Consider the following 26,363-nt stretch of genomic DNA (forward strand, 5'->3'; position numbering starts at 1 on the left):
TCTTCATTGAATTGTACTAATAAAGGTTAGCAAAAACAATCAGAGTTTTGTATACTGATTAAGATCTCCATGAGGTATTCAAAGAAAAAGAAACAAAGGATAGAAGCAAGTGGTCCTTCAGCTTAACCAAGTACCACTGCTCTTAGATTAAGATATACAAACACTATTACAGGAAAAGTAGCACCTAAAACGTCTGGTGGACCAATGGATACACACTTAAAACTACTTCTATTCACTATTATTCAGCTACTTCAATGAAAGTTCTTGAAACCAAGTCAGGCAGCTGGTTCAGTTCCTAAAATATGATTAAAATGTTGCTACAACTACTGTTGCTGACCTCCTGTTCATTCCGTCATATGAACTCACTTTAGACATACAAACACAAATAACCTCCATTTCTTCCAGGCTTCAGTTGATCTATAAACTAAATATACCTCTAAGCATATCCTATAATAAAAAAAATATCCAAACACAGTCTTCAGAAATTTTGTCAAGATGATTTAAATATTCATATGATAAACATTTACTTACATGTTACAAAGATGTGGACAGTCCAAACATTGTCTCTTCTTTCCACAAAGTTCCCCACAGCTATGTGGGATTTCATTTCTATTCCATTCAGGATTGTGCACCTTACCTAAACCACGTTAAAGACAAAAACATATTTATTGCCTTGAATATGATACTGAATTTGGGAAAAATATCACACTGAAAAGAAAAAGCTGTATTTTCAATACTGGCAGTAGTCATCTTTGAAAAACAAAATGGTACAAGATGTTTTATGTTTTTCTTAGCTTTCAGTGCTGATACACACTCAGCTTCTTTAAAAGTAAGTGCCTCCAGAATATCAGGCTCCGGAAGATTCTTTCCTTCTATGCTCTCAGCAGGTACTTAAGGTAGCTGGTATTTTACATCAAATTAAACTGATAAAATACAAGAAAATTAAAAGCCTCCTTTAGTTGGTTAGGCTGCATAGTAGGTAAGAGAATTAAAGGGTGAAACTCCCTTGCTGCCTCAATGCAGAAAAAAATAAACCCAAACCAAAAAACCCAAACCAAAAAACCCAAACCAAAAAACCCAAACCAAAAAACCCAAACCAAAAAACCCAAACCAAAAAACCCACCCCCCACCACAACATCCACACACCATTCCCAGAAAATAACATCTAGCTGGGGATCCCCATTCCTGATGGGGAATAGGGACACAATGAAATAACTGAGCCAATTATAAAAGTCATTTCTCTACAAAGAAGCAGACTCTACATACATCTAAACATTAAAGGTTGACATTTCAATGAATGCAGCAGGAAGTCTTGAACAACAAGTGATAAATCCAGTACATTAGCTTCAAGTATTCTGTATTTCAGATAAGCACTGAAATAATATTTTAATTAGTCTGACATACTGTTAGCAAATCTCATAGCTCTAAGTGCATGAGATCATCATCAGGGTTAAAGTTAACTGCCATGGTTAACACATGCAAACCTAATTTGTCTCTCTGCAAGAAGGGAATTAAATTAACAAGGAAGCGACTGAGCCAATGTTACAAATTTGAGTTGCAACAATCAAAAACACCAAGAAAATGTATTTTTGGTGACAAGAGTTCTACAATTTTAATTCTTTTAGTACACCTTTGTATATTTTATGAGTAGCAATTTAGAAAAATACAAATAAGCACCACAGATGGCATTTATTCACCTGAGTTTTAATTATACTAGTTGAATACCCAGGAAAATCCTGAAAATCAGAAGATTCAGACGAAAAACAAGCTAGGAATTTCCTCATGGAACAGTGGGAAAAAAAAAAACCCACACTTAACCATACTCAACACATAGTTAGTATTTTGTATCAAATATAAGATAGCTTTGCATAAGCAACTGGTGATATCCACATGCCGTATCATTAATGTAAAATTATCTATAGAAGATTTAATTCCTATGTTCCAACATGGTGTTCTGCTAATATTAACCCTGTGGACAACTTGAGGTTCCTACTGTAGATCTCCCAAAACCATGAAACAGTCTTTAAGCCTTGGCAGAATTTCTTTGCTATTTGATGGATGACCTGTCTTGAAAGTGTAATTTTCATTTGGAATCAAAACATTCATTCTAACTGAATTATCCCTACTGACATACAAAAACAGTCTTACCTGCATTGCACTGTTCTTTACTGACTCACTGACACATTTAGATAAAGAGAACTTTACATCAAATTGTTACCTATTACAGCATAACTCTAGTTTCCTTAAGGCAAGTTCACTGACTCCCAGTTCCTGTCGCAATTTGACAATATTCTGCTTTGTAGAAAGCGAGGTGAAACTTTCCAGCAACTCTGACTTAAGGAAGGGAAAGCTACATGAAATCAACACAAATTTCAAAAGTGTAAATCCAAAACAAAATTTATTTGCATGTATGCAATTAAGTAACATAATTAATTTCTTCCTTTTTGTCATATACTTACGGCTTAGTGAATGTTGTACTCACTTCATTTACCTCTTATTAAACATGTATCTACATAAATGTCTGAAAAGTCTGATTATTTCCTATTTAACCTGTATGTGTCCCTGATCAACATAAATGACAAAACTGCTAAATCAATTTAAAGGTTTAGACAGTTGTATGCTTGAATTTTGTAGTATTTTGGTATATCTTGCCACAAGAAAGATAACACACATGCAGGTTATCTCAGTCCTTCTACAGAAGGAAAGCTTGTAGGATAGCAGCCCAATTCTATCATTATTCTATAAAAATCACTATTTTTACATAGTGATATAAAAATAGTATCACCTATGATTTAATTATTTAATTTTTTAAATATTTTAAGCAACATGTGTGATTCTCTGTGCAGCCACCTTCCAGTGTCAATGAAGTTTTAAACAAGGTTAAATTTCAGGGATGTAGGCAAACAAGCAACAATATCAGGATTCAAATTAAAAAAAAAATCAAAATGACAAAATTGCTTTTGTTTGCAAAAGCAAGCAAGAAACTCACCACAGAAACAAGTGTAAGTTTTAGGAACTTGTGTAGAAGCATTCTGACAAGCTGGACATCTCCAACCACTATTACCATCTGTAGGTAAAAAAAATTAAAGATAAAAATGACTTTAAGTAAATAAAGGAGCTGATTTGCAAACCTAGAATAAGCGCTGTCACCTTGTTTCTTACCACAGCTGCAACCAAACGAAGTTTTTCCATTCACTCAGAAGTGGTGAGAAAGCAGGTTAATAAAAATACATTTTACACAGTATCAAGATAAACACAGCAGTGGTACTTCATTTGACCAGGATCCACCTTTAATATAGAGGCAAGAACAAAGTTTAAAATTGCACTACTTCGATTATCATGTACCCTGTTATAAGACATTCTGCTAGAATATAGACAGTCTTCACCATATCTAAAGATGTAAGAAAAGTGTTAAAGTGTGGGAAATTAATGAGAAAAATATAATTACCTACAGTCTTAAGCTGCACCTGTATTTTCTGTTTTGTTATCCTCTCATGTTATGAGTTTACATGTTTTGTAGAAGATTTTGTTTCTTAATCATTGATTATCAATCATTGATTATCCTTTGCTCCTCTAAGACATAAATACATTCACGTGGGTCTACCGACAAGGAACATGCACGGTTGCCTTCCTCCAAAAATACAATGACAATAGGATGATCCTGATATCCACATTTGTAAGGAGTGATCCTATAGAAGGGAAGTAGGCAGAATTCCAACCAAAGACACCAAAAGAACAGTTGTCTAAACAAAATCGACAGGCCTCACTGGTGTTTGTTTACTAGATATTGTTTCGGTATTAGCTATCCTCTCCCTCCTTCTGGGATAAAAAGATTCCTTACTTGTCATTATTTACCAAAATTTTTTCTATACACTTTCATAGTGCAAGCATCCCTATTTGTAGCACTTCCATCCACAAAAATCTTTATCTGTGGTGGCATGCCAAGAACCCTGCCCCTTCCTATTGCATCCCTGTTGTCATAAAGGCACAGTGAACAATCTCCTCAGTTTCCAGAATCCTAAAGGATTAAAGGGCTCAAAAGAACCTTGAGTAGGAAGAGCTGCAAATTATATATACAGAATACAGATCTTTACACACAGTTTCAAACAAGGAACTTTCCTCTTTACATGCTTGCCTAGATGAGTCATAGATGATTACATAAGAAAGGATCCAAACATCTGCTGTAATAAAGAGTGAACGCTAAAAGGCAACGTTTCCAAAGGCAGCAGTACAGAAGGAATTTTTAACATATATACAATGCTAGGTACATAAAAAGAACTCTAAACAGAAGATTTCAGTCACTTCAGCTGTAGTACAACATACTAGAATCAACACTGGCAGTATGTGTTACCATTTCTAAAAGGTTTTATGCAGTTCTCCAGTGAGATAATCTGTATCAGAATAAATTATTGCTTTGACTTCTCAGCTAGACACGATCAAAAGCTTCTGTCCCAGTAACAAAAAAAGTGACATTTGTGTAATACCCAAGGCACAGTCCTTGAACAGCATGGTTTAAGGGGAGAGGGTAAAAAAAAAAAAAAAAAAAAAAAGGCAAGTAGATTCATATTCTGACCACCGAAACTAAGAAGCCATCTTAGAGGCCAATATTTTGGATTGGTGCAGACCACTAGCTCATCTGGAAGCGGAGGGCAGGGGCAGCAGAGGGAGCAGAATAGAAAGAGACAGTTGTAATAACTCTAATATCTCCAATCCTTCCAGTCAAAATGAAAATACCAGTAAAACCACCTTCCCTGCAAGGAAGGGTACAAACGACTTAAACTTTTGTTCCATCAATGTAAGGGCACAAGTCAAACACCATTGAAGCATCAGTTTTTAAAAGATGTAGGAGGAGGAAGGGGGCACAAGACAACAATTGCCCCTTTATAAACATAACAAAGGAAAAGATCTTGTGTGCAATACAGGTATTTTTGTCAGATTGACTTCAGCTGTACAATATCTAAAAGTCACATTCCTCCAAGACATAATTCATAATTCATAATGTTAGTAAAAATGTTTGCTAAGGAGAAAGTTATGTTCTTCCTTGCAGGAAAGAATCTTTCCACATGATGGCAAAGTGATGCCTGGCAGAGCTCCTCCTCCTCCTGATCAGGACATATCTAATACACAATGAAAATACATTCTCTAGTTCTGAGTACCACTGACAGTCTACATTGTAGAAATACTGAACATTGGATGTCAACCACAAGACAAATGTAAGCAGACCAAGAATAGAGCAATGCCCTATGACTCTCCCCAGATAATCAGGATATTCTTTCACCTGGCTTGATCAAAGTCATTTTTCAGATGACCATCGAGACAACAGAAGGCAAAGAAGTCTCCAAGGGAAGACACCTTCAGTAAAACACATCTGAAAGAGTCTCTGAGAAGAGAGATACTGTAGGATGCGAGAAGACTTTGTTACGGTAACGTAGGATAATACTTTGCTTCTTCCCACTGGAGTACATAGAGTCCCGAGCACATTTTATGTCATTGACATGGTAACCCAGGATAGCTCACTTCCCCCGCCCCCATCTGCACCCACCTTTGCATGGGTGCCAACCTGACAGCTGGCTGCCAATCTTGGGATTCGGACAACAGCGCCTGCATTACATCAGCAAGTTTGCTAATGAGCAAAACAGGACATTGCATGTGTACAGAGTTAATCAGTGCAAGTTTTATTATCCATCCCTGCGGTGCTTTCCTTTGAGCTTCACTCCCGAGCAGGGTTCTGTAGCATTGGGTCCCCATTTAATTAGCGTTGGTGTCCAAGGTCCTCCCACCATGGTAATGCTACGCTTTCATTACAGCCAAAGCTTTCACGTGCAGAGTGTTGTGCCTTGCCCTTGAGGGATCCGCACCCGCCTTTCCCTTGTAACAGATACCAATTACTATTGATCTGGAAGATGGAACTATGTGAGAAGATACTCCACCAAGGATATTATCTACCTGATCCAAGTATTCAGGATTTTGCTGATACAATGTTATGATCACAAAAAATTGTGAGAAATTGTACACACGTACTTTCAGCCTCCTACTGTGTGTCATAGAAATAAGAGCTGCAGTAAGGCCCCACATGGAGGGACATTCTGACTGAAACAGTTGCTTTAAAAACATAAACGAATGAACACTCAAAACTGATCTTATGAACAAAATATTCTCGCTAGGTTGGAAGTGAAACGTAGCAGTGAAAAGTTTGGGTGATGAGATTAGATAAGATTTCCTGGAATTCATTATATATACTTGCAGAATCGAGCAGATCTAAAGTAAACCATGTCCAGGAAAAAAAAAAAAAAAAACAGGTTTTTTTTCGTCTTCCAGAAAAAAAAACAGTGAATTATTTTATTAGGTAGATTACAGGTCTTATTTCTCTTCTGGTAGACCATAATTACTGCCAGATTTCTACTGAATTTCTCAACACTATACAAAGCCTGAAAAGTAGAATCTACACCGAAACAACCTATAATAAAACAAATAGTCTCTGAGATACAAGTTCTAATCAAGACAGGGTAGCAGGGCCTCGCAGGTCAAGAAATATGCACCAGTGATTTTACTGGAGCTATGGAATCAGTTCTACTGAAGCTACCACCTTTAATTTCAATTAATCATTATCTCCAGTTCTCTCATGTGCAGGACACAGTAACATATTTAGTCCACAAATTCTTACAAGAAAAGCAAATGGCCAAAAGATATGGCTATTTGAAATGCTGTCAGGATTCAGGCATCAAAGGTCACTGTCTTGACAGATCATATAATCACAGAATGGTTTGGATTGGAAGGGACCTCAAAGACCATTTAGTTCCAAACCCCCTGCTGTGGGCAGGGACACCCTCCACTAGACCAGGTTGCCCAAAGCCTCATCCAGCCTGGCCTTGAACACTTCCAGGGATGGGGCCTCCACAGCCTCTCTGGGCAACCTGTTCCAGTGCCTCACCACCCTCACAGGGAAGAATTTCTTCCTAACATCTAATCTAAATCTCTTTTAGTTTAAAGCCATTACCCCTTCTCCTATCACTATACTCCCTGATAAACAGTCCCTCCCCATCTTTCCTGTAGGCCCCCTTCAGGTACTGGTAAGCTGCAATTAAGTCTGCCCCAGAGCCTTCTCTTCTCCAGGCTGAACAATCCCAACTCTCTCAGTCTGTCCTCACAGGAGAGGTGCTCCAGCCCTCTGATCAGCTTTGTGGCCCTCCTCTGGACCTGCTCCAACAGCTCAATGTCTTTCTTGTACTGGGGACCCCAGAGCTGGATGCAGTACTCCAGGTGGGGTCTCACAAGAGTGGAGTAGAGGGGCAGAATCACCTCCCTTGACCTGCTGGCCATGCTGTTTTTGAAGCAGCCCAGGACATGGTTGGCTTTCTGGGCTGCAAGCATGTATTGCCAGCTCATGTTGAGCTTCTCATCAATCGACACCCCCAAGTCCTCCTCAGGGCTGTTCTCAATCCATTCTTTGCCCAGCCTGTAGTTGTGCCTGGGATTGTCCTGACCCACATGCAGGACCTTGCACTTAGCCTTATTGAACTTCATGCGGTTTGCACGGGCCCACTTCTCCAGCCTGTCAAGGTCCCTCTGGATGGCATCCCTTCCCTCCAGCATGTTGACCACACCACACAGCTTGGTGTCATCGGCAAATTTGCTGAGGGTGCACTCGATCCCACTGTCCACGTCACCGACAAAGATGTTAAACAGTGCCTGTCGCAGTACCGACCCCTGAGGAACGCAACTCATCTCCACTTGGACGCTGAGTCGTTGACCACAACTTTTTGAGTGCAACCATCCAGCCAATTCCTTATCCACCGAGTGGTCCATCCATCGAATCCACGTCTCTCCAATTTAGAGACAAGGATGTCATGTGGCACAGTGTCGAATGCTTTGCATAAGTCCAGGTAGATGACATCTGCCACTCTTCCCTTCTCCACCAACGCTGTAATCCCATCATAGGCCACCAAATTTGTCAGGCACAATTTGCCCTTAGTGAAGTCATGTTGGTTCTTCATTCTCCCAGTCCCTGCCTTTGCGTTCTGTGACCTGGGCAGTGTGGCTCGAGCACTTGCCAGTGAAGACTGAGGCAAAGAAGTCATTGAGTACCTCAGCCTTCTCCGTATCCTGGGTAGCCAGGTCGCCTGTTTCATCCCTGAGAGGACCCACATTTTCCCTTGTCTTCCTTTTATCACTGACATACCTACAGAAACTTTTCTTACTGTCCTTAACATCCCCGGCCCAATGTAATTCTACTGGGGCTTTAGCTTTCCTAACCTGATCCCTGGCTGCTCAGACAGCTTCTCTGTATTCCTCCCAGGCCACCTTCCCTTGCTTCCACCCTCTGTAAGCTTCCTTTTTTTGTTTGACTTTGTCCAGGAGCTCCTTGTTCATCCATGGGGGCCTCTTGGTGTTTTTGCCTGACTTCCTCTTTGTTGGGATGCATCACTCATAAACTTGGAAGAGGTGACCCTTGAATACTAGCCAGCTGTCATAGGCCCCTCTTCCCCCTTCTAGGGGGGGGGGGGGGGGGCGGGGGGAATAAGCAAAACCTCCCTTATACAAGCAGATACTCCTTTGATCAAGCAATAAGCTGTTTGAGGGAGATAAATCAGCTCCAAAGAAGGTGACAGAAAAACAGCTAGGAGATAAAGGTTCTCAGCAGTCACTCTCAGTTCAGCTTAGGCTCTCAGTCTTACCCAAAAATCTGTTCCCTTCTCAAACATTCCAATTCCTTCATGTTTCAAATCTTGTGCTGATATTTGTAACTTCCTTTCTATGGTATGAAGCACAACCAGCTCCACCCAGAAGTCTCCCTATGCATCTCCAGAAATCCAAGAACTTTGCAACCAATTCTTTCTGCAAGAGATTTACAGTCTGTAAGAACTTCTCTCAAACATTTGGAAGTAGCTGACAGACTATATTTCCTTGATCTGCCCAGACAGAGACAGAAAGACACATAAAGAATGGTAAATGCTAAACAAGCAGGATACAGAAAAAATTAGCCCTTCTTCAAGATTACAGTCTTCAGAGTGTGTCTACATCACACAAGTGAACACAGCAGAGAGGCTGCAATTCAGCCTTAACTTACACCAAAGCATTCAAAGGGCAGAACGTAGTGGTGTAAGAGTTTCAAAAAGTGGTATAATACAAAGAATGTGAAACAGTTTAAGCTAATGACAAAAGGCAGGAGCTTTCTGCATTCTCTGAAATTCACTTCAGTGCATGGCATCAGTGATGGATTTCAGGAGTACTTTATCTGAGAACAGAACTAAGAGGTGGTTGAGCAAAAGCAGACAACTAATGCTTGGAGTGCTTCTTCTGTTTGACTGCTCAGCCAAGCACAGATGAGAGAAGATGAGACACGTCTTGGTGTGTAAAAACACAGTCACAGAGCCTTGCATCTTGATGCACTGATTCCATTGAGTGATCTTACACTTACATATCCAAAAATGGAAATTAGTTTTAGCTAGAATACCAGAAAGAATCAAAACAGTTAGGAGGACTATACAAAGCATCCAAAGAATTCTGTGGGGGAAAAAAGAATATTTAAAACTTGCTTTGTTTACAGCTTACTGGTTACCTTAGACAATATTTATAAGTAGCTTTCTAACATAAGAAACACATGAACATGCTATTATGTATATTTGAGAGAGAAAGTGTGTGCAAGAGAGAATACCAACCTTCAGCTTGTGAAGCTGGTGATCGTGCCCACTTCTTAATGCAATTCAGGTGGAATACATGGTAACAATTTTGACAGCTCCACACTGGGGCTACTATTCGGACCACCTCACAGCATACCATGCACTCGTACTTCTCTGTGGTCAGCTGTTCAATCAATGACCCTGCAAATAAAATATATTACTTGTGCATGAAACATCAGCTAGTTGAGAAACAAAATCCAAATGAAATTCCAAGATTTCATTTAAATTATAAACAGAACTTGTTTTTCCTGTGTGGCTATAAGCAAGGTATTAGCTTACTCCTGGAAGATTCCAGTTTGATACTTGCTATGCATTTCTCTAGTTTCAGAGGAGGAAGATATTCCCATACAAGTGGCAACAATAATTCCTGTTGATGAATAGCAATCATTCTGATCTTACAAATTAGTTAATAGTTTTAAGCTTGACAGAAGTTTGAGATTTTACTCATCACTTTATATGGGAAATTTATCTTTGCATAAAGTTCAAACCACAAAGTTTAAAGCTCTTAACTACAGAGGTTTCAGTCAAAATTAAATTTAAATCCCGTCCTTGAGTATTCCTGGAAGACCACAAAACAAATGTTAACAGTGAAGTACCTGGATTATGGAAATAAGCCCCTCATAAACCAACTGCTTTAGAAGCAGAATTACTGGGAAACAATAGTCAAAGTACAAGGCCTTTTGAGCCATATAAAAGAACATGAAAAAGTACTTTGAAAATAAAGCAAGATGTCCACACGAAAGACAAAACACCCTGAAAACATAGTTTGATGTGCAACCATAACAAAGGCACCACATAACTTCAGTTCTGCCAGATTAACTCTCCCATCAAGGTAAGGCTACCAAATACACCTTAGAAATGCTATTTGATCAATGCCCACAGAATTTTAAAGCATCTTCATTACAAGTGTAAAGTGAAAAATGTACCACTTTTAGATTGGTGCCAATACAAGGGAAGTTAGAACTCATAATAAAGGACAAAAAATTAAAATAACTAAAGAAAAATTGCCATCAATTCAAAATGTGCTTGTACCACACATGACTGAAAGCAAGCAAGCCCATGGATGCCTGGAAACTTGAAAGTGTTAACATCATTTGCCCTCCTTAATAAGACATAAGCACTTTCAAGCTTTGTTTCCAGTCTTCCTGCATCAAGCATCACAAGATGTAGAATTAACAGTCAGTTTTGCTTTCAGTACCCCATGAATATTACCTGCTGCAAAGAAGGTATCCCCTCCTAAAACATACTACTTTTCTCCGGAAGACTAAAGCTATACCGTACTCGGAAAGGATAGCTGTCCCATAAACAGTTAAAAAGCACAGACTCAGTCCCCTGTAAACAGTGGCAGACACTGTTTCCAAAATAGCTCCCAACTAAAGCATGCAAAGAAAGACTACCATTTTGGAGGTGGAAGTTCCTTAAGTTCTCTGTAAAAGATTACTACTTCTCTTCTTGCTTATTGCATATGATGTTTTTCATTTAATAATAAGGCTGGGAGAAAGACTAAGGTGCCTTTAATTTTATGATTCAAGTAGAACCCAGGAGCATGAAAGTTAATGTATTTAAGTTAGAAAGGATCAAGGAGGATCTTGATCCTTGAGCTTCTCCTAAGGGAATGCAGTTTCTGACTGGAGCTATCTTATGTTTCTTGATTATGCTACTAGTTTCTCAGCTCTGAAAGAGAAGAGACACTGAGAAGCAAAATCTTCAAAAGATTCAATACCACAGTTAAGATAACGGGAACTGGTCTACCCATCTCTATCATTCTGGGTAGCAGGAGATCAGGTTGAGATACTTCGTAAAAATCAACTAAATATAATTCTTAATGTTTGTTCAACTGGAAAGGGACCAAAAAAAAAAAAAAAGGGAAAAATCTCTCCTCTCTCCTCATTGCCTCTGAAAGAAAACAGGACTTCTGCTGGGTTCTATGAATAACATGAAACTATTTTCTCAGTATACACTTAAGCTTAACTAAAACAGTAAGTAAAAACTACCTAGGTTGTCTAGAAATGGAAACCAGTACTGTGGCATTGAAGAGATTCTGCTGATTTCCATTTACTGTTTTAAGTCCCCAATGGTATGATTTGGCACAAAATTAACTCAGTCAAAACTTGCTGGTCTGCTTTACACTATCAACGGTACGTTTCTATTATCAACTTCCAAAAATAGTATCCAGAGACTTTCTCCATTTCTAATTACATTTTCATACTACTCTTGCAAAAAAAAAAAAGAGAAAAAAAATCAAGTTAGGAGCAGAATACAGTTCCTCTATCTGGCATTTTCCTACTTCTGCATAAAACATGAAAAAACTCCCTCTATAAAAATCAGTTTTAGGACTGTACCTTTCAAGTCCCATTGCTCAGAATTTTATTCCCCACTCCAGCAACACACATGTTTTAACATGGTGCCTGATCAGGCCATCATTTGCAGTTTGGTAGTAAAATTAAAAAAACCCCACCCAACTTTAAACAAAATCTGTTCTTCCCTAGTAAAATTACGGAACATCTCCCCCCTCAGAAACCACACATTAACATTTAACTCTACCCTCTGAAACCGATACTGACCTAATGTGAAATTATAAGCCTCTTCATCAAATGTGAAGGCAGTTTAAATTATTAAAGATCATATCTTTATTAAGGGAGTAAAGGACAGTCTAGAAAGCTTACCTGTGTGAGTTTCTTTGTTTTTTGGTACATCACTTTGCTTTTTCCAGTACTGGGTCCAGCTGAAATGAAGTGCAGGTGCCTGATCCCCCTTCAGCAGGAACTTTCTTCCATTACATCTGACAGAATCAGACAACTGATGCCTGATTTCACCAGTGAAATTTTCATCATTTTTGTGAACAGCAAGTTCTTTCTTCCTCTCATTTTTATCTTTTGGAGTATACGTAAGAGAAGACTTCTTACCTACTTTTGTATTTTTACTACGGTGAGAATCATGTCTTTTCTGACACTCCTTTTCTACTGAGGGTTTATTCCACACAGGCTTCCGGGAATATCTTTTGTTTAAATAATTGTAGCCTTTCTGCTCATCCCCACTACCAACAGGTGCATCACAGAACGCCTTTCCAACAGATGATTCTGAAGAGTCAGACTGAGTCAAATCCAAAGATAGAACATTTTCAAACTGCTCTATTTTCTGTTTAGAACTTACTCTCTTTTCCCAATCATGTGTTTGCTTTCCCTTCTCTCTAAATCCTCTTCCAGATGCATGTATCAGATGCGTTTTCTTTGGCTTTGCTCCTCTGCTATCTGCATTAGGTACTTCCCTGTCACTCTCTGAGGAGAGAAAGTCATTGTATCCTCTAGAAGATGCTCTTCTCCCAGGTACTATTGCAGCATCTGAAATTCCTGGACCTGCAGCGGCATCGGCAGTATTTTGCCTTGTCTTACCTCTAGTACATGTGCTATCATTTCTTGATCTGTGCCATCTCTGGCTTTGCAAGTTGCGATTCTTCAAACTTTTATTGGTGCCAAAATATTGGTGGAAGTCTTCAGAATTCCCATATTGACTTTCTGGATTACAAAAGCCCTGATGCTTTGTGGAGGAGCTTCCATAATCTGTACCTCTTTCAGAAGATAGACTAGAAAATGGTAAATTACTTCTATTCTGATTACTGCTACAGTCTTTCCTATCTTTATTTACCCAGTTTATATCTGTAGGTTGTCTTTCTCCTGGAATGGAATCAGCAGCATCAGGACTGAAATTCAATGCACCTAAAAAGTGAAAAAAAACACGTATAAGACTATTAAATAGTAAACATTTCTTCTCAGCAAAATTACCATACATGCAAAGACCCAGAAGTTCAATTAATCCCAGACTTGACAGAACAACTACAAACAAGTTTCCAGGAACTAGAGTTGAATCATACAGTGCTTTGTGGAAGTTAACTTCTCTTGTCATCTTTAAAGAAAGACTATAATGACCCAGAGTTAAGATAAGAATATGAAAATGTAAGGTGAAGACAGACATTTGAAGCAGCACTGTACATATACAAGACATGCAACTGTGATAACTGGTGTTTAACATGTGCTGAAGTTTTTCTCAGCATGTTTACATACACACACGAACCTGAAGAAAAAGGGGTTCCTTAAATACAACATCTACGTCTGAGATTTTAGTATTACACAGAACTTTGAATATAAATTAAAATGTATCAGCCAAAAAGTAGCAATAGTAAATGCTTGCATGAACTCTGATTACACTGTTCTACATACAGACTTATTAAATGGTAGAGGTACTACCCAGGGCAGCTTTGCAAAATTATTTTTCTGTTATGAGGCCATCAACATGAACCATGCCTCTATTTGAGAGGTCTCCTGTCATTTCTATGTCTCTGCATAGAAGAAAGAGGTACACGTTAGAAATCCTATGTTGTTCGATTTCATATCACATTGTGCCCATAGGGCTTGCTGCAATAGGAATTATCAAATGAATACGAGGGACAGTTTAACAGGCTGTGGTAGATTAAGTCTTACACAGTAGTGTAAAAAAGAGAAGCGCCTTCTAAAATGTCATGCAGGTAGCACCCATTTTACAGGTTAGGTAGGTTACCTCTGATGGTAGGGCAGGTGCAGTTTATTCCTGGTTCAGGACAATTCAAAGAAAGAATCAAGCACTTGGGCTATGAACATAAGAGACTCTCCAAAAGGCTAATGCTATCTGGGTCTCTCAACTACCTGTTATTTTAACTTTTCAATAAAGATTGTGGAAATTAACATTTTGAAGGGAAGAACAAACCAGAACACTTCAAAGCATTATTTTTCTAAAAATTAATTTCATTTACTTTCAAATGAAAGAGGTTTTTTTAAACCTCTAGGAATGGTCATAACTACTATGAGGGATTTGGTGGCCAAAGAAAAAATGTAACATACAACTTTGTGGAGGTGAAGCTTTAAGCTTACTGAAAGTTACGAATTTAAAATCACATTTAAGGATGTTCTTAACCACATAGCCTAATTCATACTTGTTTTTAAAGAAACAGTTGAAATCACCTTGGTTTATTGTCTTTGCAAAGACTATATACACAATATTATTATATACTATAATATTTATATATAATATATTAAGAGATATTATTGTTATAGTATATGTTATTAATATAACATGGTCTATTATATGCTATGCTATATAATATATTATTATTACTGTAGATATAAATGGCAAATACAAAGTGTTTGGGTTTTAAGCTGTAATATTAATCTGATTTTGAGACAACAGAATCAGAACACCAGACAGAGGTCTTTCAAAACAGCTGGCAATTGAGTTAAGAATCAATCTTAAGGGGATGGGAAGCAGAGAGGGAGGTGCTGATATCTTCCCCTGGGATCCAGTGACAGGACCTGTGGGAATAGCTCAAAGCTGCATCTGTCAGAGGAGGTTCAGAGTTGACAAGAGGAAGCTTTCTTTACTAAGAGGGTGGTCGATGCCCCATGCCTGTCAGCATCCAAGATTTGGACAATGTCCATAATACCAGGGTTTAACTTTTTGGTAAGCCCTGAATTTGTCAGGCAGTGGACTCGATGGCTGTTGTAGGTCCCTTCCAGCTGAACTATTCTATTCTATCATTAGGATGGCAGACCCTAGCAGGTACAAATATTAGGCTTGTACATCTGAAACAATCTGGACTGCAAGCAGCTTCCCTGGAAACATTCTCTTTTTCTCATCTTAGCACATGTATCAAGTGTAAAGAACTCAAAATATAAAGTTGTCCTTTTTACTTTCTACAACTACACTTATTTTCAGTTTTTCCAATGTTTTGCCAGTTTCTTTTCTATCACTAATAAAGAGGACTACAAACATAAATTGTAGTCCTTTTACATTATAATGTAAATAGCAGTCATTCAGTACTTTAGTTTCACATATTTTGACAGGATGCAATCTCATAATTACATACAAACCTTATTTGAAACAACCCATTTTATTAGTTGGTTTAAGATTTCTTTTGTATACCCTAAAATTTAAAGTGATGGATAGATATAACAAGGTAAACAAAATGGCTTCTTAATGTTTAATAAAGACATATTTTTCAAAACTCACACAGTTGGATTCTTAAAAGTATATTCTATTATTAAAGATCATTGTTTCTTCAGTTACGAGATGTAGTATGTAGAATGTATGCATGAACTATAAGCAAATTGCTGCAGAGGGCTTTCAAATGAAGTCAGTAAATAAGCTTGAGTAAGTATGTTTTGTAGATCAGTAAAACATGCTATCTTATACTGACATAAAAAACATGCTGGACATGGCTGTGAAATGTTGGCTTTCTAAAATACAGTCAAATTGACTTTTGAGTACAGGCTCCAAGAAGCATAACCAGGACTTGAAATGTAGCTGTGGAATTGATAATTTTGAAAGCATTTTCCAAATAATCTATTAAGTTTGAAGAAACAGATGGAAAACCAGGATTCAGATATTTAAAAGCACCTTGAAAATATGAATAATTCATTAGGACTTTTTATATCACCAACGAATAGGATTCCTATTCTTACTGTCAGCTTTTACATTATTAAAAAATTCCAAAGTGGTAAATTCTACTAAAACTGATTTCTGTCTGCCAAGACAAGAAACAGCAAAACACATATACAAGTGTAATAATCAGTAGCTAACATTGGCTCAAATTTCCTCTCATATGTTTACATGTACATACACAAAAATCCTGAGAAAAAGAAAATGTCCAAAGCTATTTTATAGACATACAGGCTGGAATCTAAACAAAGAAAATCACGGTACCTTTATAAACCACCTCTACATTGCAGATTTTAGTATTCCTAGGAGCTTGAATCTGAATTAAAACCAAACATATGAAATTCATGCGGTTTCCTGCCTGTTCTGCCATAACATTACACATTACACCACTTCAGCATTAACTGTGGACAGAGCCAAAATGTGCTGGCAAAGTTAGGTAATCTGTATGAACTATCCTTCAGAAAAATAATTTTGTAAGGACACTTAAAAATATGAAGCAAATTAGTAAATACATGTCTCATTTTAATAAGTACAAGCTCTGCTTCAAAAACAGACCTTATTTTGGAGAACAGTACAGCCATCAAACTTAATATCTTATGTACTTTTTTTATGAAGACATCAATAATGACATTTGAAGGTGCCACTTAAAGACATCATGCCTAAGTGAAACAGCACAGTCTCAGCAAGCTAAATTCAATTAGATTTTGAAGATCCATTAAATAATGTACTTTAATTAAAGTAGAGACTGTATGAAGTTGATAATTAAGAATAAATATAAGAAAGAAAGAAAACATATATTGAAGTCCAGTGACAAAAAAATATAATGGGTACAAGAGTCTGCAGGGTAGCCCCTTAGGTGTCAGAAGTAGTACTTCTTTACTCTTAAATGAATTCAGCTCTATCTCCATGAAAGGATAAACTCTGATTTTCCTTCTGAAGCTTCGGATCAATACAAAACTGGAACTAAATAAACAACACTGATTAGTACCAGTCTTTCTGACTGGACAAGCACTTATTTTTTAATTGACAACATCTTATTAAGATACCCATAAATTCTACCAAAAATAGTGTCACCTTGCGTGCAAGTTTTGGGCTCCACAATATCAGAAGGATATAAAAATATTAGAATGTGTCCAAAGGAGGGCAACGAAGATAGTGAAAGGACTAGAGGACGTGACTTACAAGGAGCAGCTGAGGATACTAGTTTTGTTCAGCTTAGAGAAGAAGAGACTGAGGGATGACCCCATTGCTGTCTACAGCTTCCTCATGATGGGGAGTGGAGAGGCAGGCGTTGATCTCTTCTCCTCAGTGGCCAGTGAAAGGATGTGAGAGAACAGCTTAAAACTCTGTCAAGGGAAGTTTAGATTGGGTAGTATCAGGAAAAAGTTCTTCACTGACCACTGGAAAAAGCTTCTCAGGGAAGTGCTCATGGCTCCAAGCCTTTCAGTGTTCAAGAAGTGTTTGGATAATGCTCTTAGCTATCTGGTTTAACTTTTAGGTTGCCCTGAGTGGAGTCGGGAGTTGGACTCAATAACCCTTGTGAGTCCCTTCCAACTCAGGATATTCTATGATTATATGTTCCATTTATATACTGGCTCCCAGTATAAGATAAAGGTAATTTCAGGACAGATGTCTTCAGTTTTAAAGCAATTCAAATAACCTACTCTTTCACCTAAAGACAGATGACAGTACAGAGTGCGTACACAACAATCTATTTATGTCAGCACTGCATATATCCAGACAAGAAATGGTCCATTAAGCTGAACACAAAGCACAACACACACACCCCAACCCCCCACAACCAAAAATCCCCAACCAACCAAAAAAAAAACCAAAACCAAAACAAACGACACCCCCCCCCCCAAACAACAACAACGAAACCCACACAACCACCCCACCCCCCCCCAAACCAGGAATGGTACATTATGGAAATTTGAGGCTTTCCCCATAGCATTGGAAGCTTTAAACCTCTTCCTCCACAGAACACCAAGTTTGATCTTTTCTGTCTTCTCTGATCATTTTATATATTTACCTACAGAATCCTATCATTTCCAGAGATGACACAGATTCACAAAAGATTAGATTTCTTCCTAAACAGACTTCAAGACTCAAGCAGTGCAACTCATTTTCATGCAAAACAATCTGCCTGCCCAAAACTTACTGTTTATTCCAACCATAATAGTTCATCTAATAAAAGATATGCTGCCTTCTTGCAACTCTTGCCAGAAATTTTTAAAGAAAGATTAACAAGCAAAATCATCATTACCATGGAACCACAAAATGACTGAGGTTGGAAGGGACCTCTTGAGATCATCTAGTTCAAACACCCTGCTCAGAGTCAGCTAGAATAAGTTGTCTGTGATTGTGTCCAGCTGGGTTTTGAATATCTACAAGGACAGAGAGGTCACAACCTCTCTGAGCAACCTGTTCCAGTGTATGACCATCCTCACAGTAAAAAAGGCTTTTTGTCACGTTCAGATGGAATTTCATGTGGTTTAATTTGTACCTGTTGCCTTTTGTCCTTTCACTTAATACCACTCAGAAAAATCTGGCTCCATATTCTTTATACCCTCCCATCAGGTATTTTTGTACACAGCACTAAGATCACCATGACTTCTCCAGACTGAATAGTTCCAGCTGTCTCAACCTCTCCTCACATGAGGGATGCTCCAATCCCTTAATCATCTTCACGGCCCTTTGCTGGACTCACTACAGTATGTTCAAACCTTCCTTGTACAGGGGAGCCCAGAACTGGACATGGTGCTCCAGGGGTGGCCTCACCAGTGCTGAGCAGAGGGGAAGGTGCACCTCCCTTGACAAACTGGCAACGTTCTTCCTAATATAGTATAGGATAGCATTGGTGTTCCTTGCAGAGAGGATGCATCGCTGACCCATGGTCTGCTTATAGTCCACCAAGGAGCCCAAGGACCCTGCCTGCAGTTGTGCTTTCCAGCTAATTAGCCCTTGTGTATATTGGTACATGGTGCTACGTTTCTCTCTTTGTATGCTATTGTCCAAATTCACTGCATCCGCATTTTGAAAACATGAAGTTTTGGTGTGTTGGGTTTTGTGTGGCAAGGTTTTGGTAGCGGGAGGGGCTACAGGGGTGGCTTCTGTGAGAAGCTGCTAGAAGCTTCCCCTGTGTCTGACAGAGCCAATGCCAGCCGGCTCTGAGACGGACCCGCCGCTGGCCAAGGCCAAGCCAATCAGCGCCTCTGTGATAACATATTTAAGAAGGAAAACAAAGGAGTTAAAGGAAGTTTTTTGCAACCAGAGAGAGGAGCGAGAAGATGTAAGAAACTCTGCAGACACCAAGGTCAGTGAGGAAGGAGGGGGAGGAGGTGCTCCAGACACCAGAGCAAAGATCCCCCTGCAGCCCGTGGTGAAAACCATGGTGAGGCAGGCTGTCCCCTGCAGCCCATGGAGGAAGGATGAGGGGGTGTAGAGATTCTACCTGCAGCCCGTGGAGGACCCCACGCTGGAGCAGGTGGAGGCACCTGAAGGAGGCTGTGGCCCGTGGGAAGCCCACGCTGGAGCAAGTCCGGGCCGGACCGGTAGACCCGTGAAGAGGGGAGCCCACGCCAGGGCAGGTTTGCTGGCAGGACGTGTGACCCTGTGGGAGGGACCCCACGCTGGAGCAGTCTGCTCCTGAAGGTCTGCACCCTGTGGGAGAGACCCCACGCTGGAGCAGTCTGCTCCTGAAGGTCTGCACCCTGTGGGAGAGACCCCACGCTGGAGCAGTCTGCTCCTGAAGGTCTGCACCCTGTGGGAGAGACTACGCTGGAGCGGTTTGTGAAGGACTGTAGTCCGTGGGAGAGACTCCATGTTGGAGCAGGGGAATGTTGAGAGGAGTCCTCCCCCTGAGGACAAAGAAGTGGCAGAGACAATGTGTGCTGAACTGACCGCAACCCCCATTCCCTGCCCCCTTGTGCCGCTGAGGGGGGAGGAGGTTGAAGCCGGGAGTGAAGTTGAGCCCGAGAAGATGGGAGGGGTGGGGGGAGGTGTTTTAAGACTTGATTGTATTTTCTCATTGCTCTACTCTGTTTTGCCTAGTAATAAATTAGATGAATCTCCTCTCTACATTCAGTCTGTTTTGCTCCTGACGGTAATTAGCGAGTGATCTCCCCCTGTCCTTATCTCGACCCAAGCCTTTTGTTAGACTTCTCCTCTTCCATCCCGCTGGGGGAGGGGTGAGTGAGCGGCCGCGTGGCACCCAGCTACCGGCTGGGCCTAAACCACGACATTTGGCTAACCCATTTCAAGATGACATAAGAGAAGTATAAAAGTAGGGAAAGAAATACAATTTTGCCATAAGTAGCTTCATAATCTGAAGAGAGGTATCTACTACAGAATGGATTTTGCATAAGGAGAATAAACGTGTTATAAGTTTTCACTTTCCTGTTCACCCTTACAGTGGGCTGCCCAATGCTTTATAGCAACTCCCTGATATCTTCAGTTTAATGATGCATTGTACCATGTTTATTGTACCAGCTGTCATTGTGAAGGCAAGAAACCAAAACCACATTCAACAGTAATTACAGCAACTGATGGGGAAAAAAAAAATCCATTAATGGCTATTAAATACATATACTACCTGTCCATTCTAGATGCACTGGGCTGGTGTGGTGGGTTGACCCTGGCTGGGGGCCAGGTGCCCACCAGAGCCACTCTATCACTCCCCTCGTTCACTAGACGGGAGAAAAAGTATAACAAAAAGCTTATGGGTTGAGATAAGGACAGGGAGAGATCACTCACTAATTATTGTCACGAGCAAAACAGACTGAACTTAGAGAGGGAATTCATCTAATTTATTACTAAGCAAAACAGAGTAGAGGAATGAGAAATAAAATCAACTCTTAAAACACCTCCCCCCACCCCTCCCATCTTCCCGGGCTCAACTTCACTCCCGGCTTCAACCTCCTCCCCCCTCAGCAGCACAGGGGAATGGGGAATGGGGGTTACGGTCAGTTCATCACATGTTGTTTCTGCCGCTTCTTCATCCTCAGGGGGAGGACTCCTCTCATCGTTCCCCTGCTCCAGCATGGAGTCCCTCTCACAGGAGACAGTCCTTCATGAACTTCTCCAACTTGAGTCTCTCCCACGGGCTACAGTCCTTCACGAACTGCTCCAGCGTGGTCTCTTCCATGGGGTGCAGACCTTCAGGAGCAAACTGCTCCAGCATTGGTCCCCCACAGGGTCACAAGTCCTGCCAGCAAACCTGCCCTGGCATGGGCTCCTCTCTCCACAGGTCCTGCCAGGAGCTTGCTCCAGTGTGGGCTTCCCACGGGCCACAGCCTCCTTCAGGTGCCTCCACCTGCTCCAGCGTGGGGTCCTCCACGGGCTGCAGGTGGAATCTCTACACCCCCTCATCCTTCCTCCATGGGCTGCAGGGGGACAGCCTGCTTCACCATGGTCTTCACCACGGGCTGCAGGGGGATCTCTGCTCCAGCGCCTGGAGCACCTCCTGCCCCTCCTTCTGCACTGACCTTGGTGTCTGCAGAGTTTCTTACATCTTCTCACTCCTCTCTCCAGCTGCAAAAGCTCTCTCTGTTTTTTTTTTTCTTCTTAAATATGTTATCACAGAGGCGCTGATTGGCTTGGCCTTGGCCAGCAGCGGGTCCGTCTCAGAGCCGGCTGGCATTGGCTCTGTCAGACACAGGGGAAGCTTCTAGCAGCTTCTCGCAGAAGCCACCCCTGTAGCCCCCCCACTACCAAAACCGTGCCACGCGAACCGAACACAGGTGTGAACTAGAAAGGTATATCAGTGTGAATAATCGTTCTACAATTTCCTTGTTTCTTATATTCTTCCCCTTTGTCTCTTATACTTGTTCCCTGGATCTCAACAATCATTCACTATTGGCAAAATATCCTGGATGGGCTGCACATCTGCTGTGACTCAAAACTGTCATTCTTCAACCTCAACTGCTTCCCCCATCTACCATGAGAGCAGAAACGTCTTTCATATTTAAGCTCTCAAAATCATACACTTGCTCTGTCCATGAAGTTACGGTGGAAAAGCCAGTTCCCATCCTAATATTGCACAAGCACAATTTGAAACTCATCTATGAGATGGTTCTTGATAACATAGTATGTATTACCATAACAAGGAATGAACTCCAGAACTTAATGCCGTATGACAGTATCTGTCTTAGCTAAGTAGTATAAGGCAAACATAGAACTGGTGTATCATCCAGACTAATCTACTACTTTTCAGTAAAGCTATTTTTAGCTCAGTATACCTATTTAAGGTCCTTTATTCCAATACATGTACACTGTACAAAAGGTTTCAGGACCAGAGCTGACTTGCAGCCTGACAGCATGGAAGATAAACAGACAAGCAGACATTTGCCTGCACCAGCTTCTCTTTACTGAAACTATCAGTCTCTGCTCTCTGAACTATGTTCCAGGCTATTCCACTTCCCACAAGCCAGCTGTGGACTCATTTTCATCCCATCGAAAAATGAACTCAAATAACTTTTCCGTCATGATAGCCAGGATGCCAAGAACAGAGGAAAATAGACAGAGGATGCTGTTTGGGATGCTATTTAGGATAAAGGCTAATAAGGGTGCTGCAAAAGTAAAGATTCATATTTTCTTCTTCACCCCAGCCACAAAAGTCCAGGATTCTTCCTGGCAAAAATCTAACAACTCTATAAATGATGAAATTAGTTGGCTCATCAAGTGACCGCAAAGTACATTGATTACCTAAGAAGTCTACCCAGACTCCAAGAAAATCAAGAGACATGATGAAAACACTAAATAACATGAATGACTCTGAGCAACAGTGTTATTTCTAGTCACACACTCCAGACACAATTATATAAGGGATCTTTTATGATTAAGTGCCCATAACACATGATAAACCATTAAATTCAAGGCTAGAATATGGATTTTGAAAGACTACTCCCCCTCCTCCTCAGCAGCCACACCCAATAAAATAAAAAGTTAATCCGAACCTGCAACATAAAAGCCAGCAGGGAAAAACAAACAAACTAAAAAGAGTCTTTTATTGCATTTGTGGCATTCAACTCCACTCCAGGTCGGGTCCCTTAAGCCGCTCTCCACCCGTAAGCCCTTGCCTAGATCATTCTGGGCGGGTGGCACGTGCTCTGGGCAGTTACCTGCACGCCCCAGACCTCTACTCCTAGACCCCAGGGAGACCCCACGAAACGCTGCAGTTTTACAGCAGCCCGTGGTGCTGGGACAGGTCAGGCTGCTCTGTGCAGGCAGCACTGCCCTCTACTGGGTTTCACGGCCACAGGTGGGCAGAAAACAGTAAGTTTTCCAGAAACCAACCGGCTCTTTATATTTTTTTCTGGCGCTCCCGTTCATTTGTCACATACTAGAAGCTCACACGTTCCTCCTCAGACAAAGTTTCCTCAGCGCACCCTGCGGCAAAGGCGAGCCCACCCATTTTGAGCTCCACAGGCGCCACGAATTTGCAGCAGGCGGGGGCAAGGCAGCGTCAACAGGTGGTGCTGCAGCCCGCGCCCCTCGACACGCCAGCGCTCAACCGCGACCGCCACGGCGCAGCCCTCTGCCCGACAGCAACAACTGCTCCTCCTCTCCCAGCTCAGCTCAGCTCAGCTCAGCTCAGCTCAGCTCAGCTCAGCTCAGCTCAGCTCCCCCGCAAGCACAGCAGCCGCACTCACCTGCGCCGGGCCGCGCCTCCGCCATGCCAACGCAACCCCCACCACTGACGTCCAACTTCCTGGCCGCTACGCATGCGCACAATTCGTGCCGCCTCCTGCCCCCCCCTTCTCCCGGCGGAGTGTTGCTATGTGCACGCAGCCGCACTGGGGCTCCGAGCGCGAGAGCAGAGGAGGGCACAAGGCGGGAGTGGCAGCGCCAAGGGCGGGCGGGAGCGGGAGTGCGGTGCTGTGTGCTCAGCTGGGGCGGCGGGTAAGTGGTGCTGTCTATCGCCGCCGGAACAAGGGGGAAATCGGGAACCTTGTTTGATACTGCAAAGAAGGAAGAAAGGAAAACTAGCAACAACAAAGAAATGATAGCACTGGCGATAAATTGGCCATTTGCTTGACAATTAGCTTGTCTGCGGCGGCCTTTCCCTGAAGTGGGCTTACTATACTGGCTGCATTTCAGACTCCGGCTAAGCGGGACAAGAGCAGGAGGGTGGGTACAGGACAGCTTGTCACTCTGCCTCAGCGTGTAAAAGAGGTGCTTTCTCTAGGCATAGGGTAGAAAGTAGGCATGTGTCATCAGGCTATTGCATCTCCCATGCACTGCTCTAGGGAGGTGGCAGAGCTGGCAGAGCCACACACTTGTCATCCCAAGTGAGTGAACTTCAGCTTCTGTTGGAAAGCCCACGCAAGTATTCCCATACTACAGCTGATACTGCAGACAAATCTTATGCTCCAAGTACTCCATAGGACTGCATGCTTTGTCATACTGCAGGTTTCAGTACCAGTGTTTAACCATTGTATGATTCACAGTTCCCTGCAGAGGTTTGCAGTGCCATGGTTACAGTACATCTACAGAACAGTTCTATGCTTCTATTGCTGCAATGTGGCTCCAGAATTCTTACAGAGCTGCTGATCTTTTCAGACACTGCAGAGTAAATTCACAGTTCCATAGCAACTGCAGCTCTGAAGAATTGCACCTCAGGAGCACTGCTGCACACAGTCTGCGTTCTGCCCTCCATGCCCTCCTGGTGAAATTCTCAGATCAAAATTCTATTTGCTACATAGTTCTCCTCGTGGGCAAAGTTCATGGCTCCAGAGCCCTTAAAGAACCAATAGGCTTACTGCAGAAACACTAGCTGTTGAAATGCACCCCACTCCTGCCGCTGCTGCAAAGGAAGCTTACAAGCTGGTATGGCAACAGACTTAGGAAGATGCTACATGTTTTGCCATGGATTTTGACTGTGTTTGAAGTGCTTTGCTGTAGGTAAACATTGTGACCACCTGAGGTTGCAAAGAAAGGTATGTGGCAGTGGCATCCTTTCAGAGGTGATGCATGGTTTTCCTGCTGCTGTCAAGAAACTTGCAATAGTCCTCTGGTTCCTGTAGACTTCTCTGTCACTATTGTAGAGATGTGGCCATAACATTCACATAGAACTACTACAAATTTTTAACACTGCTTCACATGAATACCACAGTACTACTACTTCAGTATCCACACTCCTTTGCTACCATGAAAAATAACAGTTGTTGTATGGAAAGCACTATAGGGATTTGCACCTGTATATGCTGCTGCACAAATGCCAAAGATTAGGTCTATACAGCTTTTCCTTTGTCCCCCCTTTTCCCTTTTTACCTAAACAGTTCTACTTTTTTTGCCTTTCTTGTCTTAAATTTGCATTGGGCCAATCACATTCACTCCTGATAGCCTAACTTAATTGCCCATTGTGTCTGTACAGGCATGTGATTTTATTCTTTTCTTTAGTTTGGCCAAAATAGTCTTTTTATCTTTTCCTCATCATTTCTCCTTTTCAGTGCAGGGATAGGGACAAGGATCTTCCCACCATATCATATGCCCTCCCTTAAAATGTATTTTTTGTTTCTACTTTGTCATGCTTAAATACTTATCTCCCCATTCTTTTGCCATTTATCACTCATTTCTTTTCTCAGTGGCTGCTTTTTTCCATCTGACCGGTATGACTGTCAGGAAGCAGCAGGGACAGATGGCTCCATAGGGAAAGTAGAGCTGGGAGCTGAGAGTCAACAAATTCTACAACACGTAAGAAGAGCAGAGCAGGTTCAGCAACACTTCAGGCAACAGGCCAGGCTGCCAGGCAAGCTTGTAGTGACAGGGCAGCTCAAGCCAGAAGTCAAGCCAGTGGGTAAGGATCAGAGAGGGTAGGCACAAGCACACCTGCAACGTAGTTCAGGCAGACACCAAGGATCAGAGCAATGTGGGAAAGAATGAGGTGCAGGCACCCATTGAGGCTTCTCATGGCCTGACAGCCACTTATAAAAGTTGGTGCTGAGTCCATGAGACAAATCCCTACGGTCGTGGGAAGGGACATGAGGGAGATGTACTCAGGGCCCCTACAGTCACAGATCTCTGCTATATGCAGCAGGGATGCTGTTAAACAGCCTTGCCTTCAAGGGAGAGGGGAGATGAGGTAGGGAAGCAGAAGGAAGGGAATCCCTAGCCATAACTGTCAGTGCCAGCATGTCAAGGAAGATAAATCTGCTAATAGAAACATATTCACTCCTAAGCTGACATGGTATAGTCAGTTTTAAGGGCTGGGCA

The 26,363-nt window shown here is 41.5% G+C and overlaps 1 protein-coding gene across 8 annotated transcripts in view; it reads right to left on the reverse strand.

The window, feature by feature from the left end:
• The window catches only part of NFX1 (nuclear transcription factor, X-box binding 1), a 75,250-nt gene extending 51,356 nt beyond the window's left edge, over positions 1 to 23,894 (reverse strand). For all 8 annotated transcript variants that reach the window (XR_008576114.1, XR_008576113.1, XR_008576116.1 and 5 more), the window contains exons 1-5: positions 23,801 to 23,894; positions 12,347 to 13,396; positions 9,660 to 9,821; positions 2,990 to 3,067; positions 532 to 637 (exon numbers count right to left, since the gene is read on the reverse strand). Coding sequence is in view for 4 of the 8 variants with exons in the window: in XM_054818534.1 (XP_054674509.1) it covers positions 532 to 637; positions 2,990 to 3,067; positions 9,660 to 9,821; positions 12,347 to 13,396; positions 23,801 to 23,825 (1,421 nt within the window). In the remaining 4 variants the exon portion in view is untranslated. The remainder of the gene's footprint in view (positions 1 to 531; positions 638 to 2,989; positions 3,068 to 9,659; positions 9,822 to 12,346; positions 13,397 to 23,800) is intronic.
• Between the last annotated feature and the right edge of the window lie 2,469 nt (positions 23,895 to 26,363).

The sequence above is a fragment of the Grus americana genome, chromosome 2, assembly GCF_028858705.1.
Source record: "Grus americana isolate bGruAme1 chromosome 2, bGruAme1.mat, whole genome shotgun sequence".
Taxonomy (NCBI): Eukaryota; Metazoa; Chordata; class Aves; order Gruiformes; family Gruidae; genus Grus; species Grus americana.